We start from the raw sequence: 17,591 nt of genomic DNA, 5'->3' as shown, positions 1-17,591 counted from the left end.
CGGAGAAGGAGAATAAAATAAATAAGAGTGGAAGGGAGAGGGAGGGAGCTTAAATTATAGATGAGGGCTAAGCTGCCCGTGTTTCTGTGGGCAGAGTGGGGGCAGTGGAGGGGTTCCCCTGCGCACCCCCTTTCTGCTAATGCACCCAGTGTGGAATGGGGCTGGTGCAGGGTGCAGGTGGTGCTGGTGCAAGCCTGAGTGAGGTTTCCCTGGCACAGGGTGTGTGTGCATTTGGTATTCCTTGCTGAAGGGGTTTGGTGGCCATCTGGGGTCTGGTTTGGCCACCCCGTGGGGACGTGCCCTCACCCTGGCCCCCTGGCAGCAGGCAGGGTGGGCCCCCACCTCTGGGTGCTGGTGTGGGGGCACCGGGTGGGTCACAGATTGGTGTGGGTGGGGAGCACAGGGGTGGTGCTGGGTCTGCTTCAAAGCTTTTCCCACACCTCCTCGTGGGTTTCAGGCTGGTGACCCTCCCAAACCTAAGAAAAAAACCCCGCGTTGGGAGGGAATCGCCACGGGCTCGCCCCCGGTGCTGAGAAACGGAGATGCTCAGCTCCATCTCAGCAGCCAAAGACCCAAACGCAGCTGTCCCCAAAGTGATGGGGTGGGGATGCACCAGCCAGAGGGGTCCTCAAGTGCCCGGCCCCGCAGCCTGGGGACCAGGGTGGCGTGTGGGATGCTCCCACCCCGCAGCCCAGCGGCGCATGCAAAGCTTTTGACATTCCCAGCAGCTTCCACAAGATGGACCTCGGAGCGAGAGGAGGTGCCGGGCATGGGGGGGAGCCTTGTCCCATCCCATTTTGTCCCATCCCTCCTGCTCCCACCGTGCCAGCCGGAGGAGGCTCAGCGTCCTGCGAGGCGAGCCTGGGACATGGCACAACCTGTGGGGCTCTGCCTGCTGGCCCTACTGGGGCTGGGGTTTGGGGTGGGGGGCTCCCCAGCCTGCTACGACCCCCGGGGCCTGCCCCGTCGCTGCATGCCCGTTTTTGAGAACGCTGCTTTTGGCCGTGCCGCTTGGGCCACCAACACGTGCGGCTCGCCCCCCGAGGACTACTGCCAGCAGATGGGGGCTCGCCACGCCAGCCAGCTGTGCCAGCACTGCGACGCCGCCGACCCCCGGCTGCACCACAACGCCTCCCTCCTCACCGACTTCCACAGCCAGGAGGAGAGCACCTGGTGGCAGAGCCAGTCCATGGCTTTCGGCATCCAGCACCCAAATTCCGTCAACATCACGCTGCGGCTGGGTAGGCGAGGGAAGAGGAGTTTGGGGAGGGTGCTGGGAGGTGGTGGTGGGAGGTGGTGGTGCTCCAACAGCCCGGTGCTGGTTTGGGGGGGGGAGGTGGGATGCTCCACACCCCCGCTTTTTGGGGTGCGAGTTCCTCTTTGTAAAGACCGTGTATTTTTGTGGAGCGGGAGGCAGGCAGGTCCCCGTGCCCTCACCACTCACCTGGGAGCCTTCTGCGTTTTGGGTAAGCGCTGGGGGTGCAAAGTCCATTCCCCATCATCCCAGCACATTGCTGGGGGTGCCCCATATATCCTGGGGAGGTCACAGCCCTGCAAACACCACGCAGCCCCGGCAGGTTTCCCCAGCTGAGATCTGACCCCTCTGTTTTAAATATTGGGCAAGCCGCACGTTCAGAGGTTGCGTAAAGCCTACGGGATCATGCCTGGCATTTTAAAAAGTTTTTCTCTTTTTTTATTTTTTATTTTTTTTCCCCTCTCTACATTTTGCTGCCATCTAAACTATCTTGGCTACCGGCCAGCTCTGTAAAATCTTCATTCTCTGCTGTCTCCTGCCATCTGCATGCTGAAGGGGGGTAGCGAGGGGCTGCAGCAGGAGCGGCACAAGCAAGGAACGGGGCCGGCCGAGCGCTGCGTGGGGTCGGGGGGTGGTGGCGGGTCGGTCTGTGCCCTGCGGGGGCTCTGAGCTGCCCGGCTGGGTGGAGGTCACCCCGTTCCCAGCCCCCCTGTGTGTGGGCAGACATCTGGTCTGTGTCCCAGGCTGGGCAGGGATCCCCTCCGTGTGTGAGAAGTGAAGCTGGAGGAGCTGGCCCTGCTCCTGCGCACCCCGCAGGAGGGGACCGGCCAGTCCCTCAGCCAGGATGGGGTCACCCCAAAATTGGGTATGGGTGATCTGAGTGCAGCTGGGATGGCTGAGCAAGCCCCTGCTGTCCCCAGGAGCCATCCCCAGGGTGGCTGGGTGATCTTGCAGACACTGGTCCTGGCTCAGCACCCCGAAGCGTGCGGGCTCCTGGCACGTTGTGCACCCCAGACCCCAAGCTCAAGGCTCGCTTTCCAGCCTCTGCCTTCCCTCTGCCTCTTCTCAGCCCCTCTGTGGGCTGGCGGAGCCCTGGTGCACCCTGCGCTCATGTTCCCCATGGAGCCTTTTGTGGTCCCAAATGAGGCCCTAATGCTGCACAGAGCTTGTCTTCAGCCCCCGCCAGCGCACCCTCTGCAAACAGACCCGGTGCCCCTTCTCCCTGTATGCCTCGTATATCTCTTTATGCTAAAAAGTGCCATTTTTGTGCCCAGCACATTGCTGTCTGACCTTTCCCAGTGCCGCTGGGCCCCATTCTTGTCCCAGCTGCCGACGATTTTCTCGTTGTTTTAATGCTTTCATTTGGGTTATGGAGGAAAAGCCCCAAAAGCTGTACCGAGCCCAGCCCTACAGCCCCTGGGACATGGCCCTGGACACGTCCTCGCACCCATGGCTGCTGTGAGGGGTTTGTGACCCACGTGGTGTGTCCCCAGCACCCCGTTTGTCCCACTCCGATGTGGCCAGGCACCTTGTAGGGCCCCCAGCACGGTTACCTGGGGAGCTTATTAAACAGGGTTTGGAATGAATTGGATGAGACGTGTGTTTACCTGTAGGCTGTTGATTGGCATTAATTAGATTATCCTCCCTTAAATCTCGCTTCTCGGCAAGGCTTCAGCTGTGCCGTTACGGTGCTCAGGCCTCCGAGCAGATCAATAACCTCAAGCGCCTGTGGCTGTTGCGTTTCCCCTGGCAGGGAGGAACCCAAAATATCTGCAGGCTTGCGAAGGCAAAAGGCAGCAGAGCGCCTCGGGTGGCTCCTCGGCAGCTCCCCGAGTGTGGATGTTGGATGTAGGTGTGCCTGGGGTAGGGAGCATCTTCGTGTCTGTGGCCCTGGTGTTGATTTTCTTACGGGATCTGAGCCTCCTGGAGCTGGGGCTGGGGGTGGCTGGGCGCACACGGGGACGTGGCTGTTCCCTGAGCTCCTCTCCAAGCTCTCCCACCCCCAGCATTTCACCAGCTATAATTTCATCCTTAGAGGAGGCGAGCAACCACTTTGCTTGGAGATAACGTAACTGAGAGGGGAACACGGGAGTCCTGGTGCCCATCCCCTCCCTCGGCCACCCGTGTCCCCATCCCGTGGTGTCCCCATCCCACGGCGCACCCGGCTCCGGGCAGTGCCCAACCTTCCCGAGCAGGGAAGTGACATCCAGCCTGCGGTCACAGGCTGTCTTTGGGATTTCTTGGGAGGAAGCGATCATAATTTGGCTGATTCAAGGGACTGTCTGGAGAAATCACGCGTTCAGCCAGGACAACTGCAGGGAGCTTTCTCCGCCCCAGCTCCAGACCCCGAGCTGGCCCCCCTGGCCCTCCCGTCCCCCTCCCCGCAGCGGGGCCGCCTGGGGCAGGGGCTGTTTATTGACACAGCTCCCAGCTCCGGCCCTCTCCCAGAGGAAAGTGCTCGGTGAGGTGACTGCCCCGACCCCTCTGTTTGGGTAGGCGTCCCCCGGGGCCGCGCTGTCTGGGAACCGGCACCCGCTGGGGCTCCCCACAGGGTCTGGGGCAGGGGGCACCCCACAACCATCAGCGAGACCAGGGCCTGGCAGGTTTGGGGAGAGGTGCAGGGGAGCAGAGAGGCAATGGGGTAGCCTGGCCGTGCTGTTCCATCCCCTTCCCAGCCGTGGTCACCTCCCTTTAATCCCGTGTCCCCCCGCATCCCTGATGGGAGGCAGCTGCTTTCCCCAGCGCCGGTAGCCGGGGCTGGCTTGGCTCCCCCACAGCCAAATCGCGGTACATATGCGACAGAATTCATATGGGCCCAATTAAAGGCTTGTTTTCCTAGTCCCGGAATAACCCCTCTAACATTCCCAACTCATTATCTTTTCAAATAAAGCCAAAACCTCGCAGCTAATTGTTTTGCGCTGTCAGGAGCGGCGCTGTTATGGAGCAATCCAGTCTTTGAGCCGCTCCTTCATCTCTGGCAATTAAACGGTTCTGATGTTCGCTTTGGTATATTTTTTTCCCCCCTTTTGGTAATGCTTTCAAGTGATTTCAGAGCTGTGCTGGCCACTCTAGGGACTGGCATCCTCTCTTTGTCTTCAGCCCAGCAAAGCCAGCAGCAGTGCCAGACCCCGGCGTGCAGCTCCCTGGAGAGGGACCGGCCTTGACCCTCTCCGCCTCTCCATCCTGTCCCCAGTGCAGCTCTGGAGATGCTGACGAGTGCCGGGGGCCTGATTCTTCCCACCCAGCTGCTGGGCAGCCCCCGGCTTTGCACCATCTCCTGGCCCACGCAACCCTCCCGAAGCCTCCACACAGCGACCAGGAGGCTGCAGAGGGGGCGGGAGGAGATTTGGGGCTGGGCAGGATCGGGGCTGCATCGAGCAGAAGCTGGCGAAGGGCAGCTGGGCAGGAGGAAAGCAAATTCTGCCACTTTCTGCTGCATGGTGCAGCTCTTCGTGCCTCCGGAGATGCAGACGGGGAGGAAACGGGTGGGTTTCAGGTGGAAACGGCGATTGTAGGGGATGCGGGCTGGGGGTGTGCTCGCTGGGACCAGCACCATGGGGCCGTGCAACCCCTCTGGGTGCTCCCCTATCACTGCGGTGAGGAGAGGGGCACGGGACAGGGAACTGGGACGATTTTGCCCCTGTTCCTGGAGACCTTTGTGCCAAGGGGACAGGAGACGGTGACGATGCTTTGGGGGCCGGGGGGGTCTTTCCCTAGGCAAGGCTTACGAGATCACCTACGTGCGGCTCAAGTTCCACACCAGCCGCCCCGAGAGCTTTGCCATCTACAAGCGCGGCCGCGCCGACGGGCCCTGGGTGCCCTTCCAGTACTACAGCGCGTCCTGCCTCAAGACCTACGGCAAGCAGCCCAGGCACTACCTGAGGCCGGGCGAGGACGAGCAGGTGGCCTTCTGCACCGACGAATTCAGCGACATCTCCCCCCTGAGCGGGGGCAACGTGGCCTTCTCCACCCTCGAGGGCCGGCCCAGCGCCTACAATTTTGATGGGAGCCCCGCGCTGCAGGTGCTTGGGGGGTGGGAAAGGGGTGGGTGTAGGGTCACCGGGGTTTGGGGGGGAGAATTTGTGTTGTTCTGCGCCCCCCGGATGGGAGGGGTGCTGGGTGAGACCTGGTTGGGGTGGGGAGTTGGTGGCCCCGACCCCTCTCCAAGACGCCTTCCCCATGTCCCCTGCAGGAGTGGGTGACCGTCACCGACCTGCTCATCTCCCTGAACCGCCTCAATACTTTTGGGGACGACATCTTCAAGGACCCCAAGGTGCTGCAGTCATACTACTACGCCATCTCCGACTTCTCCGTCGGCGGCAGGTGAGGGGTGGCCGGGCGGGATGGGACAAGGCTGCAGGGTTGGAAACTGTCCCAGGAGCGTGCGTGGGGCTTGTGGCAGCTGCTCCCCAGCTCAGCCTTGTTTAACTGCATTTTTGGGGCAAATTATTTAGATGGGAACACAGATTCTCCATCTACAAACTGGAGCTGGCAGTGCTGGCGAGTGCCTTTCCTTGGGCAGGGGGTTAGGAAAAGGCCATCAGACACCACACTCCACCCCGGTGAGAGCTGCCTGCCCCCAGGCAGCGAGGCCAGGGATGCTCCCAGCTGGCCGGGAGCCCTCTTTGCTTTCTGCCCCTCCTGGGCTCCAGCATCTGGAGCTGGTTAGCGTCCTGCATGGGCCACCCTCAGCGTGTGACCTCCCAGCTGGCCGGGCCGGCAGCGCCTCGGGGACAAGGCGGGCGGCCTCGGTGCGAGCACAACCCGAGCTGTCACTGCCCCACGGCCCCAGCAGCACGGGCAGTGCCCCCACTGCATCCCATACTGGTGCTCAGAGCAGCTCGTCCCCACGCTGGAGTCTTTTCACAGGTGTAAATGCAACGGCCACGCCAGCGAGTGCGCACCGGACGAGACGGGGCAGCTGGCGTGCGTGTGCCAGCACAACACGGCCGGCACCGACTGCGAGCGCTGCCAGCCCTTCTACCAGGACCGGCCCTGGGCTCGAGGCACCGCTGAGGCTGCCAACGAGTGTCTCCGTGAGTGGCATCACAGCATCACCCCAAGGACCCCACAGCATTTCTTAACCCCATGATTGCAGCCATCAGCCCCAAGCATGGTGCCGTGCCACGGTGCCACACTTCGAGCACCATCAATACCTCGTGCTGCTGCGCCGAGCATCCCCTCCACCCCAACCCACCCCCAGGGCTCATCCCCGTGGCCCTCGGGGTCCCAGCCTTTGCTGACCATCCCCTTCCTTGCCTCCCCCCCCCCAGCCTGTAACTGCAGCGGCCGCTCGGAGGAGTGCTTCTACGACCCGGAGCTGTTCCGGAGCAGCGGGCACGGGGGGCACTGCCGCCACTGCCGCGACAACACGGCCGGGCCCCGCTGCGAGCACTGCCGGCAGAACCACTACCGCTGGGAGCCTCGGGCCGCCTGCCAGCCCTGCCACTGCCACCCCGCAGGTGTGTGGGGTGCTGCCGGGCACAGGGAAGGTGTGGGAGGGAAGAGTTTGCTCGGGGATGTCCCGTTGTGCTTGTCCCAGCAGTGTTGTACCACCGGGTTTGGGCAGGCTCAGCTCAGGGATGGGGTGGGACTCTGGAAAGGCTCAGGTAGGGGTTTACGCCCCGAGGAGTCAATGTGGCCATAATTCCCCATCTGCCCGCTGCCCTGCAGGGATCTGTGCAGCTTCCAGATCATACAAAGCTGATTCCCCACACCCCCATCACCCCAAGAGGGTTAATCCACCCTACCCAGGGCAGGCTCCTCACCATAGCATGCGTCACCGAGCCTGGCCTCAGGAATGAGGTCCCCCTGTCACCCCCCTGGGTCTCCCCCAATCTGGGGAGCGCTCAGGCTGGCCGGGTCCCCGCAGGCTCCCTGCATCCCCAGTGTGACAGCTCGGGGACCTGCACCTGCAAGGCCAACGTGACGGGCTGGAAGTGCGAGCGCTGCAGGGACGGCTACCACAGCCTCAGCCAAGGGGGCTGCAGGTGAGGGGGAGCCCGGCCGTGGTTGGGGGGCACAGGATGGGATCGGGGATCGTCTCACGCCTTCATCTCACCCCATCCAGACCCTGCGCCTGCGACCCTGCTGGAAGTGTGGGCACCTGCGACCCCAACACGGGACACTGCGCCTGCAAGGAGAGGGTGGAGGGGCACCTCTGCAACAGGTCAGCACCGCAGCACCGGGGTGGGAATGGGACCGTGGCCCCTTTCCAGGCTGGGGTCAGTGCAGAGTAGGCGTCTTTGCTGCTGTGGGGAATCGCTTCTTCCCCAGCCCCTAAACACAGCCCCTTGCGGGGGGATTTGCAGTGGAAATCTTGTGGGGTCGCTCCTTATGGAGGCTGGGGGTGTATCCCTCTGGATCACTGGGACTGGGCTGACTTGGAGCTGCCACCACTGTGGTCCCCTGCCCCTGCCGTATGTTTTGTCCCCATATCCAGGTGCCAGCCCGGCTGGTTTAACCTCCAGCCCCACAACCCCGCCGGCTGCACCAGCTGCTTCTGCTATGGCCACTCGGCTGTCTGCACGGCAGCGACCGGCTACGAGGTGACCCACGTGCGCTCCGACTTCAGCCAAGGTACCAGGGCAAAAAATGGGGGGCCCCAGCTCCACAAGGGCCCGGGCTTCTCAGGGCATTTCTCCATCCCGTTGTGCTCCTGGGGCCGGGCACAGCTGTTTTGGCACACTACAGGAACACCTTAAAAAAAAAAATAATGTGTCAGATAGATAAAAATTAAAAGGACAGAACCCAGTGGGAACTTTTCCCCTTACCCTCTCCTCTCCCTGCGTGCAGCCGGGATGGAGCAGGGGGGGATTTTCCCAGCCAGGGCTGTGCGTGGCTGCCGGAGCTGCGTGCGTGCGGGATGCTTGGGGAAACCCTGCCATCTGCCGCGCAGCACGGCGCGTGCAGCACGGGCACGCCTCGGCACCACCACCAGCACCTACGGGCACCTGCCGTGGGGTGCTTCACCCGCACCCCAGTGCTGTGGGGCCAGCGAGCCTTTATCCCGTTTGCAGTTAAGCCCCGCTGCTGGTTGCTGTCCTGCTGTCTTGCACAGCCTTGAAGAGGAGCCAGGCTTTGTGCCGCGTCTTCCCCGCTTCCTTCCTGCAGCAGTCTCGCCAGGCTGCTCATTTAGGGACAGATTTTTTTTTCCAAACCTTGGGGCCAGGCTGCAGGGCTCGGTGCTGCCGGGTGGCAGCGATCGGTGCTCCCGTAGCTCCCCCCAAACGTTCCCAAAGCTGCAGCTGGGCCGGATCAGCCGGAGGTTTTCTGTGCTGCGTGGAGGGGCCAGCAGCCCAGACAGGGGTGGTTTGATAATCCAGGGCAGCTCTCTTGATATCCGGGGGGGGGGAAAACATCCAAGTGTTTGTCCCGGGGGTGCCAGAAATAAATAACCACCGGGAGCGGGGGAGAGTTGAACCCGTTTCTAAAGGGAACCAAGGTAACGCAATGACGGCCGCCTCGCTGCGCTTCCTGCGCTCTCCAGCCCACGGTGACTTCTGGGCTGCAGCACAGGCAGGGGGGGCAAAAGTTGAAAGATAACAATTTCCTCCGAATCTAAGAAAACAAACAGATGGGGAGGAGACAGCGAGGGCCACCGTGAGAGCACAGAGCCCGAGCGGAGCAGGGTGCTGCAAAGCGCTGGCTCCTTACGAGACCCTGGGGAGGTTCAGGGGCAGGGATGGAGCCCCAAAAAGCAGCACCCTGGGGTGCTGGGCACACGGGGGGGTTCACCACTCCCCTTTACCCCTGCACCACCGCTGTGCTCTTCCCGCAGGGCTGGAGGGCTGGGCGGCAGCAGCGGGTGCCGTGGCCGTGCCTCTGCGCTGGGCTGCTGGGGAGGTGAGCACCGAGTGGGATGGAGAGGAGCCGCTGGATTTTCTTGCACCAGGTACGTGCTGGGCTCCTGGGGTCCTGCTCTGCTGCTGGGCCCCCCCGGTGCTCTCGTGAGACAACCTACTGCTGAGCTGGGTGGGTTGGAGCTGGCCCTGCTGCAGGGGGACGACCAGGCTTCACCTCCTGTCGATTCTGGTGGGAACAGAACCGTGCCAGGGGCTCCTGAGCTGTTCCCACCCGGCATCGTGGGCACGTCGCGGGTACATCCACATGGGCACATCCACGCCCTTCAGATTTTCCTCCTCTTTCCCCTTGCAGAGAAGTTTCTGCAGAACCAGCACCTCAGCTACGGGCAGCCCCTGACCCTGCTGCTGGGAGCAGGAGGGAACGGGACTGGGACAGAGAGCAGGGTGCCCCAGCTCCGCGTCCAGCTGGTGCTGGAGGGCGAGGGGATGGAGGTCACCATGTCCAGCAGCGAGAGCCAGCCACGGGATGGAAAGCAGGCTGTCACCTTCAGGTACCTGTCGTGGTGCTTTGGGGATTCTCGGGTGACTTAGGGGACACTTGGGGATCTTGCCAGGGCTACCTTGTGCTGGGGGTTCGGCTCCGCTCCCAGACCCCCTGGGGGTTTCACCGTGTGCCCCATCAGTGGGGGTCTGAGCTGTCCTGTGGGGGGAAGCTGTCCCTCTGGCTGTCCTTCCTCCCACACTCCTCTCCAACAGGCTACATGAGGCTGAGGAGGGCACGGAGCCTTCGCTGTCGGCCTTCAGCTTCCAGCGCCTGCTCTCCAACCTGAGCGCCCTCCGCCTCCGCGTGAGCGCCGGGCCAGGTGGGTGGCTCCTTGGGTGTCCTGTGGGGACTGGGCTGGCTGGGGACAGCAGAACGGCACTGAAACAGGGGCAAGAGGCACCCACAGGGATATTTTGGGGTCTCCCATGGGAGTCTGGAGTATTTCTATGCAGGATGGAGAGACGGGGCTGGGGCTGTGCCATCCTGGCCTCACGCTGCTGTCCCCTCTCGCAGGCAGGCTGGTGCTGAGCGAGGTGCGGCTCACGTCGGCTCGCCCCGGGCCGGGTGTGCAGGCGGGCTGGGTGGAGGAGTGTGCGTGTCCCCCGGGATACAGCGGGCAGTTCTGCCAGTCCTGCGCTCCCGGCTTCAAGCGGGACGTCCCCTTCGGTGGCCCCTTTGTCGCCTGCGTGCCCTGCGCCTGCAACCAGCACGGGGACTGCGAGCCCCACTCAGGTGCGCACCCCCAGCCCCTCTGCCCCATATCGTGAGATGTATGGGTAACAAATCCTTGTCTCTGCTTATTCTGAGGGATGCTGGAGACCATCCTGGAGGTCACAATGGCCAAAACTTGCAAGCTGAATTGCTCTCCTGCCAGCAACGTGGATGGCTTTAGTCAGGGGAGGGGAGGATTATCCTGGAGCTGGAGGTGGCCACACGAATCCGGCACCAGCCTCGCTGCGTGGCACACAGCCTCGTGGCCCTGCTGGCCGTCAGCTCTGGGAAAATGCAGATCAGAGGCTCATGAAATGCTGCCCTGCTGCCTGTCCATCCCTGCAGGAAGCAGCAACTGAGATCGGTGCTGGGAAGAGCTTGGAAAGGAGACGTTTGGTACCCGGACAGGGCCCCTGGCCCAGGCGCCCTCGCTGGCAGGCTCGCTGCGGAAAGGAACAACAATAGCTTATGGCTGGGATGGGAAGGGCTGCAAGAGGCGTTTTCTTCAGCAAGTGCCTCTGCCCTGCCAGTGGAAACACAGCAGCGGGGCTGCAAATTCACCCCTTGTCTTGCCGGACTGGGGCTGGCACCGCCAGCTGCGCAGTGCCTGGGGACAGGGCCAGACCTTTGATGTCCCAGCCCTTGTGCTGCCAGCCCGAGCCAGCCTCCACACTTCCCTTTGCTGTTTTTTTCCACTCCTTTCCGCCACCCACTTTTCCTTTCTTTTCCATTGCCCGGCTCCTCCCAGATGTGGGGAAAATGGAGAAATGCCCATTCCCTCCCGCACCACCCGCCTGGTACAACCCGTCCCCTCTGGCTCCTCTTCTCCCTCTCCAGTCAAGCAAAGCAGCTGCTTGGAGGTGGCGAGTCCTTGAGCATCCTTCTTCCTCCTCCTCCTCCTCCTCCTCCCAGCTGACTTGGGATGGCCGTGACTCACCGGCTCGGCTCGCAAGGAGACGCTCGCTCCCTGCTGGGTCGCAGCCGCCTGCTGCTGTTTTCCATGAGAGGGGCCACGCGGGCTGGAAGCAGGGCTGCTCGTCGCTGAGAAATGTGGTGTCGATTATTGCAGGCGCCAGCAGACTCTGTGCACGGTGGCGGGGCTTTCTGCGCTCCCCCTCATCCCCTACAAACCATCCTCCCCCAGAGCAAGGACTGGGCAGAGAGGGGAAAACGTTCTGAGTTTGGTTGGGAACGCGCATTCCCAGTGTGGCCCTTTGCCTGGAGCTGCGCGTCCCTCCAGCACCCACCTCTCCCTTTTTCCTCCTCGCAGGGCAGTGCCGGTGCCTGCACAACACAGAGGGGCCCTCCTGTGAGCGCTGCAGCCCCGGGTTTTATGGCAACCCCTTCGTGGGGCGCTCCGACGACTGCAAGCCCTGCCCATGTCCCGACCGCTCGCCCTGCACCGAGGTGCCCAGCAGCAGGGAGGTGGTGTGCACCCACTGCCCCCCGGGGCAGAGAGGTGAGCCCGGGGTGGGCCAGGAGGGCTGCGGGCAGCCCTGCTCCCTCCCCATATTATTAGTGGGACCCTCCCACTAATTATTTTTTCACCTTCCCTAGGGAAACGCTGCGAGCTGTGCGACGATGGGTTTTTCGGGGACCCCTTGGGGCAGAGGGGCCCCGTGCGTCCCTGCGCCCCCTGCCAGTGTCACGGGAACGTGGACCCCAATGCTGTGGGGAACTGCGACACCGAGTCCGGCCGGTGCCTGCGCTGCCTGCACAACACGACGGGCGAGCACTGCCAGGAGTGTCGGCCGGGCTTCTACGGGGACGCGCTGGCCCCCAGCCCTGCCGGGAAGTGTGCGCGTACGTACGGCTTGTTCCTGCTCCCCCCGTCCCACCCCCAGCAGGGCAGGCAGAGGGGGTGCCCGCTGGGTTTAGGGGCTGATCGATGGGCCAGGTTGGCCCCAAAAGCTGAGGAATGGCTTTTTGTCCCCTCTCTCCACTGCCATCCTCATTCCCTGCAGATATCCTGCTCTGCAGGGGCTCAGCCCCAAAGCCCTGTTTGACGGAGGGACGTGGCCCCCTACAGCATGGGGGGCTCGTCCCCCAGCCCCTATTCCTGCTGTCTCACCCGACATCCCCTTATTGGGATGTAAGCAGTGTTTTATCTCCCGTAGCTTGCGATTGCAACCCCGATGGCTCAGCCCCGGGGCCGGAGGGCTGCGATCCCAGCACGGGCCAGTGCCGCTGCCTCCCGCACGTGACGGGCAGGACCTGCGGGCTCTGCCAGCCCGGCTACTACGGGCTGCAGCCCACCGTGGGCTGCAAGAGGTGTGTGTGGGGCACGACAAAAGGGGCAGCAGGGGCTCTGCTCCTGCTCCTTGCTCATCACCCTCTGCTCCTCGGTGCCAGCTGCGAGTGCCACCCGGCGGGGTCACGGGACAGCGGGTGCCACGCACTGACGGGGCAGTGCTCCTGCCAGCTGGGCATCGCGGGGCTGCGCTGCGACAGATGTGACCACGGCTTCTTCGGATTCTCTGCCAAGGGCTGCCGAGGTAACCGGGACAGGGGACACCACCTCGGTCCCAAAAACGGGGCTGGCAGCCACGGCGTGACGCCTTCCTGTCACCGCTGCAGCCTGCAACTGCTCCCCGCTGGGCTCCGTCACGCCGCAGTGCCACGAGAACAGCACCTGCATCTGCCGCCCTGGCTTCGTGGGCTACAAGTGCGAGCAGTGCCAGGCCAACTTCTTCCCCGACCCGCCGAGCTCCCGCTGCCTGCCGTGCCCCTCCTGCTACGGGCTGGTGAAGGACGGGGTATGGCCCGCGCCCTGCTGAGGCAGTGAGGTGCCCCGGTCCCCGTGCCGTGTCACCGTGCCCCACATCTCGCCCGCAGGCTGAGCGGCTGAAGGCGAAGCTGCAGGAGATGGAGGAACGGCTGCAGACCCCAGGCTGTGATGTCCCCCCGGGGCAGTCCCTGGTGCTGGGTGATGCGCCCCGGGGAGATGGGCTGCCCGGCAGGCACCTCCTGCAAGGTACGGGGCAGCACCTGCCACCAGCACGGGGGCAGCAAAAAGCCTCCTGTCACCCCTGCAGGGATGCTGTGCCCCTGGGGGTGCCCAGGAGGGGCTCTTTTCCCCTTTTATTAGAGAGGGGTGCTCAGGCTCAGGGTGGAGATGCCCCATGCAGGCACCCAAAAGCTCCATGCACTGCCCGCAGGTGCCCGGGCCGTGCTCTCCATGCAGGTGGGGCGGCTGGCGGGGGTGCTGAGCACCGCACGGGGCCGTCTCAGCAATGCCAGCCAGGCCAGCGGCTGCTCTGACCACGGACACCCCAAAACGTGCGTCCTGCTGTCGGAGATCGGGGCCGTGCTGCAGTCAGCGCAGCGGGAGGTGCTGCACGCTGCCGACACCCTGGCTGCCACGGTGCGGGCTCGGGAGGCTCTGGGGGCTGGTGGCTGGGTTGGGGTGGGATGCCAGTGGCACAGGAGGGGTGAGAGGGAAAACCTGGGGTCCCCGTGGGTGTAGCCTTGGGGTCTCACTGCTGCTCCTTGCGTTTGAAGGAGATTCCTCAGGAAATCCCCCCGCAGCCCACCAACTGGAGCCGCCTGGCGCTGGAGGCGCGGGCGCTGGCTGAGAGGTACGGGGGCATCCTGCACCATGGCACAGCAAGCCTGGCCCTGTCTGATGCTGGCACGCAGAGGAGGCTGCCTGCCCGGCTGGGGGATGTGGGGTGGCCTCTCCTCCCCAGAGGACACCTCTCTGGGTGCCCTTCTCCCTGCAGGCACAGGGATGCCATGGCACAGGTGGAGGCGATGGTCGGGAGAGCGCTGAGTGTGTCCAAAGCCAGCCACGAGCTCCTGCAGGGTTTGCTGGAAGGGAGAGCGGCGTGGGAGGCACAGCGTGAGCTGGAGGCCGGGTGAGGGCTGGCAGCAGGATACCGCAGCCCCTTGCCCTTCAGGGGCAGGAGGACTTGGTCGTGGCGGCACTCCGTGCTGGGGGTGTTTCAGGCCCTTTCCCCCATGCCCAGACACCAAGCTGCCACCGGTGCCTTTGAAATGCTGCAGGGCCCCATCCTGTCCCCATAGGTACGAGGACATCCAGCGGGCGCAGGAGGAGCTGGGCGCTGGCATGGTGGAGGTGGCAGCGGAGGCCAGGAGGGCTCTTGCCACCATCCAGCAGGCAAACGCAGACATGGCCGAGAAGCTTCTGCAGGTGGCTGCCCCAGGGCAGGTGAGCAGCACCCAGCTCCCATCGGGGAGCAGCTCAAGGCTCCTGCTTGTATCCCTGCCTGATCCTCCCTCCCGGGCTGGGAGATGCCCTCACGGAGCCGATGGGACCTGTCGCCTCGCAGCAGGCACTGCTGGCACAGGTTGGAGCCCTGGTGCAGGACCTGGGGGTGCTGGAGCAGGCGGTGGGCACGCAGGAGCTGTCGGCACAGCGAGCCATCGCGGCGTCCCGCACCCTGGCAGCTGGGCTGCGTCGGGACCTGCAGGGGACTCGTGGCTTCACGCAGGTAATCGCTGCTCGCCCACGGGGGATGTCCTCGTGAAATAAGCCATGGGGACCCCCTGTGCCAGGGGGGGCTGTGGGCACGCAGGGTGCATCCCTCTGCTGCCTCCCACCCAGGGAACGGGGGCTGGTGAGCCCCGGCCCCTCTGCTGCAGCAGTGGGTGTTTTGGGAGGCATGAAGAGCTGGCAGCAGCTCTTTGTCCCTTCCCCAACCTCATTTGTGTCTCCAGCTGCGGGACCGAGCTGGCTCTGCCCGCAGCCTGGCCACCTCGGCAGTGTCACGAGGGAAAGCTGCGCTCTCCGGCACGGAGTCCCTCCTGGCCAGCTTGGAAGGTAAAAGGCTCCTGCCAGAGCATCCCTGGTCACAGCCTGGCTCTTGCTGTGCCGGGAGCTCGAGGAGAGAAAGGGCTGGCTCAGCGATGGTCGGGGTGTTTCCTGCAGGCATGAGGAAGGTGCTGGGGCATCGGAAGGGCCAGGCTGCCCTGAGCAGGAGGATGGCGCATGTGCAGGACAGGACGATGGTGGAGGCCCAGAAGAAGATCAAACAGGCAGAGAAAATGCTGGGAAACTCCTTGTCTGTCTCCACCGCAGCCAAGGGGACAGCTGGGGAGGCCAAGCAAGTCGCTGGGGAGAGCGCGAAGGTCTGAGCAGAGTGATGTGGATGCGGGGAGCAGGACCCCCTGGGTGTCCCCAGGTGACTGTCCCCATCTCTGTCCCTTTGCAGAGGGCACAGGCTGTGCTGCGGGGCAGCAAGCAGGCTCACAAGCACGCCATGCAGCTCGCCATGCGTGCCAATGAAACCCAGCGGGAGCTCGCCCGGCAGGAGCTCATGGCTGAGGAGCTCAGGGGGGGCCTGGAGGAAGCAGAGCAGGTGAGCCGGGTCCCCGGGGGCTGGCTGTGTCCTCCTGTCTCCAGCCAAAGCCAGGAGGGGTTTGTCCGCAGCCCAGAGCATCAGGAGCAACAAAGCGTGGGGAACGCCTTGGGGCTGTTTCTGGGATCCAGTTAAGGGTTATCTGTACCCCTGATCCTGGTGTCTGTGTTGCAAGGTGGGGACAGAGGTGAGTGAGATGGCCAAAAGCCTCCAGGAAGCCCGGAGCTCGCTGATGAAGGACATCAAGACCCTGAACGACCTGCTGAGCAGCCTCGGTGAGACCCTGCGCGAGCGGGTTTGGGCCCCCTGTTGGGCTTGGGGTCAGCACTGTCCAGGCTGAGCTGGATGCTCCACACTGGAGATAGCTCTGGGTTTTGGCAAAGCTTCTTCAGGGGTCATGTCAGGGAAAGCCCTTGCGCAGAGCAAACCAGGGGTTGCTGAGCAAAGTGGGATCAGAGCAAAGTGCTCGTGCCTGGTGTGGGGACGCTGATCTCCCTTGGCATCTCCAGGAGGAGCAGGCAGGCTTAAAGGGTGGAAAGCATCACACACACGTAAAGGAAAGATGTGCTCGGGCCCTGCCTGGAGCCACAAACCAATTTTTTTTTAACCTGTGATCACTGGAAGCCGCCCTACCTCCATGCCCCACTGCACCCACTCCCTTCCACCTGCCTCCTGCCAAGGGTCAGATCCCTTGGAGCAGGACCAGCCCCTCTCCTGCCCAGCTCTCTGCCTCTCACCCGCATCCTTCCCCTCATCCAGGCGACCTGGAGCAGGGCACGCAGGTGGAGGCGGCGCTGGGAGCAGGGAGGCTGCAGCTGGAGAAGCTGCGGCTGCGCCTGGCCGCGCCGGGAGCCCTGGCCCAGCGGCTGAGCCGGCTGCAGCAGGAGGCGGTGCAGCAGCAGGAGAAGATCCAAGCCTTCGAGAACGACTTGGCCGAGATCCGGGCTGACAAGAAGAACCTGGAGGACATTTTGCGGAGCCTCCCCGAGGGCTGCTCCGAGTGGCAGTGACAGGGCGCTGGCTGCTGCCCTGACACCCCCCCCGGTCACCTCTGTGCCCCCCTGCAATAGGGACTGGCAGAGCAAAGGACACCTGCCCTCACCAGCATCGCTCCCTCCTGCTGCTCTGCATGTTGCCCTCGGTACAATATCACCCCCGGGTCCTCACCCACACTGGTTCCGACTCAGCATCCCGAGTGATCCTCAGCATCCTGAGCTCCCAGGAGGGCACACAGCTTGCCGGCTTCCCCAGAGCAGGGAGCTCGCAGCAGGGAGAGCAAAAGTGGGGCTGAGCAGAAGCAAAGCCAGGCCCTTAACCTGGCAGATGGGGGCATCCTCTGCCTGTTGCATCCTGCTGTTGGTGCCGGATGGGGAGCAGCTGGACACGGCCAGTGCCTGCCGGTGTCCCTCCCACTGCATGGCACGGAGGTCAGTGGCTGTGTTGCCTGTAAAGGAAAGGCATCCGGGTGGTTCACCCTGCCATGCGTGGGCTGCTCGATGGGACTGGGCAGGCAGCGGAGCTGGGTTCAGCTCCCCCCCTGCACTGGTGGTGCTGGCACAGCAAAGTCACGCCTGTAAGGTCAGAAGCGAGTCCCCCGGCTGGAGCACAGTTCACTTTTTAACTCGCTTTACCTGTGCTCTTCCACTCACGGTGCTGGAAACCAGGCTTGCTGAAGTCTTGTGTAACGCTCTTTGTAAAACCGCTGCCACAGACCTCTCTGTGCCATCTCCTGTGGGTCCAGGGCTCTGGAAGGGATTTTCCTACCCGAGCAAACCTATCTCCCTCCTACCTGCACAAAAGCTGCGTTGGGGTGCCCGAGCTGCAGGAGGGCAGTGGTGGGGGCTCCTCTCCTACAGCCCGCTGCCAGCTCTGCAAAAGCAAAGCCAGGAGGCAGCGAGAGCAGCGTGAGGCGGCTGGGCCGAGAGGCAGGGAGCAGCAGCCGCTCACCACCTCCC

At 63.7% G+C, this 17,591-nt stretch overlaps 1 protein-coding gene across 2 annotated transcripts; it reads left to right on the top strand.

The window, feature by feature from the left end:
- The first annotated feature begins 788 nt into the window (after positions 1 to 788).
- LAMC3 (laminin subunit gamma 3) lies at positions 789 to 17,348 on the top strand. Of its 2 annotated transcripts, none has more exons than XM_068656785.1 (28): positions 789 to 1,241; positions 4,973 to 5,277; positions 5,448 to 5,578; positions 6,125 to 6,291; positions 6,529 to 6,717; positions 7,128 to 7,245; positions 7,326 to 7,424; positions 7,698 to 7,834; positions 9,036 to 9,149; positions 9,413 to 9,611; positions 9,817 to 9,923; positions 10,118 to 10,336; positions 11,586 to 11,774; positions 11,873 to 12,118; positions 12,433 to 12,586; positions 12,668 to 12,810; positions 12,893 to 13,071; positions 13,151 to 13,289; positions 13,474 to 13,679; positions 13,817 to 13,893; positions 14,038 to 14,172; positions 14,342 to 14,486; positions 14,611 to 14,769; positions 14,996 to 15,098; positions 15,207 to 15,406; positions 15,490 to 15,636; positions 15,812 to 15,911; positions 16,396 to 17,348. In XM_068656785.1, the coding sequence occupies exons 1-28, from the start codon at positions 869 to 871 to the stop codon at positions 16,644 to 16,646; spliced, it is 4,731 nt and encodes a 1,576-aa protein (XP_068512886.1). In that variant the 5' UTR covers positions 789 to 868; the 3' UTR covers positions 16,647 to 17,348. The 2 variants fall into 2 exon arrangements, with proteins under 2 accessions (XP_068512886.1, XP_068512887.1); XM_068656786.1 differs by having other exon boundaries at positions 852 to 1,241; positions 14,608 to 14,769.
- Positions 17,349 to 17,591: the final 243 nt, after the last annotated feature.

The sequence above is a fragment of the Anas acuta genome, chromosome 20, assembly GCF_963932015.1.
Source record: "Anas acuta chromosome 20, bAnaAcu1.1, whole genome shotgun sequence".
Lineage (NCBI taxonomy): Eukaryota > Metazoa > Chordata > Aves > Anseriformes > Anatidae > Anas > Anas acuta.
The sequence above is the reverse complement of the archived record's forward strand: the minus strand, read 5'-3'. Positions and strand labels throughout refer to the sequence as shown.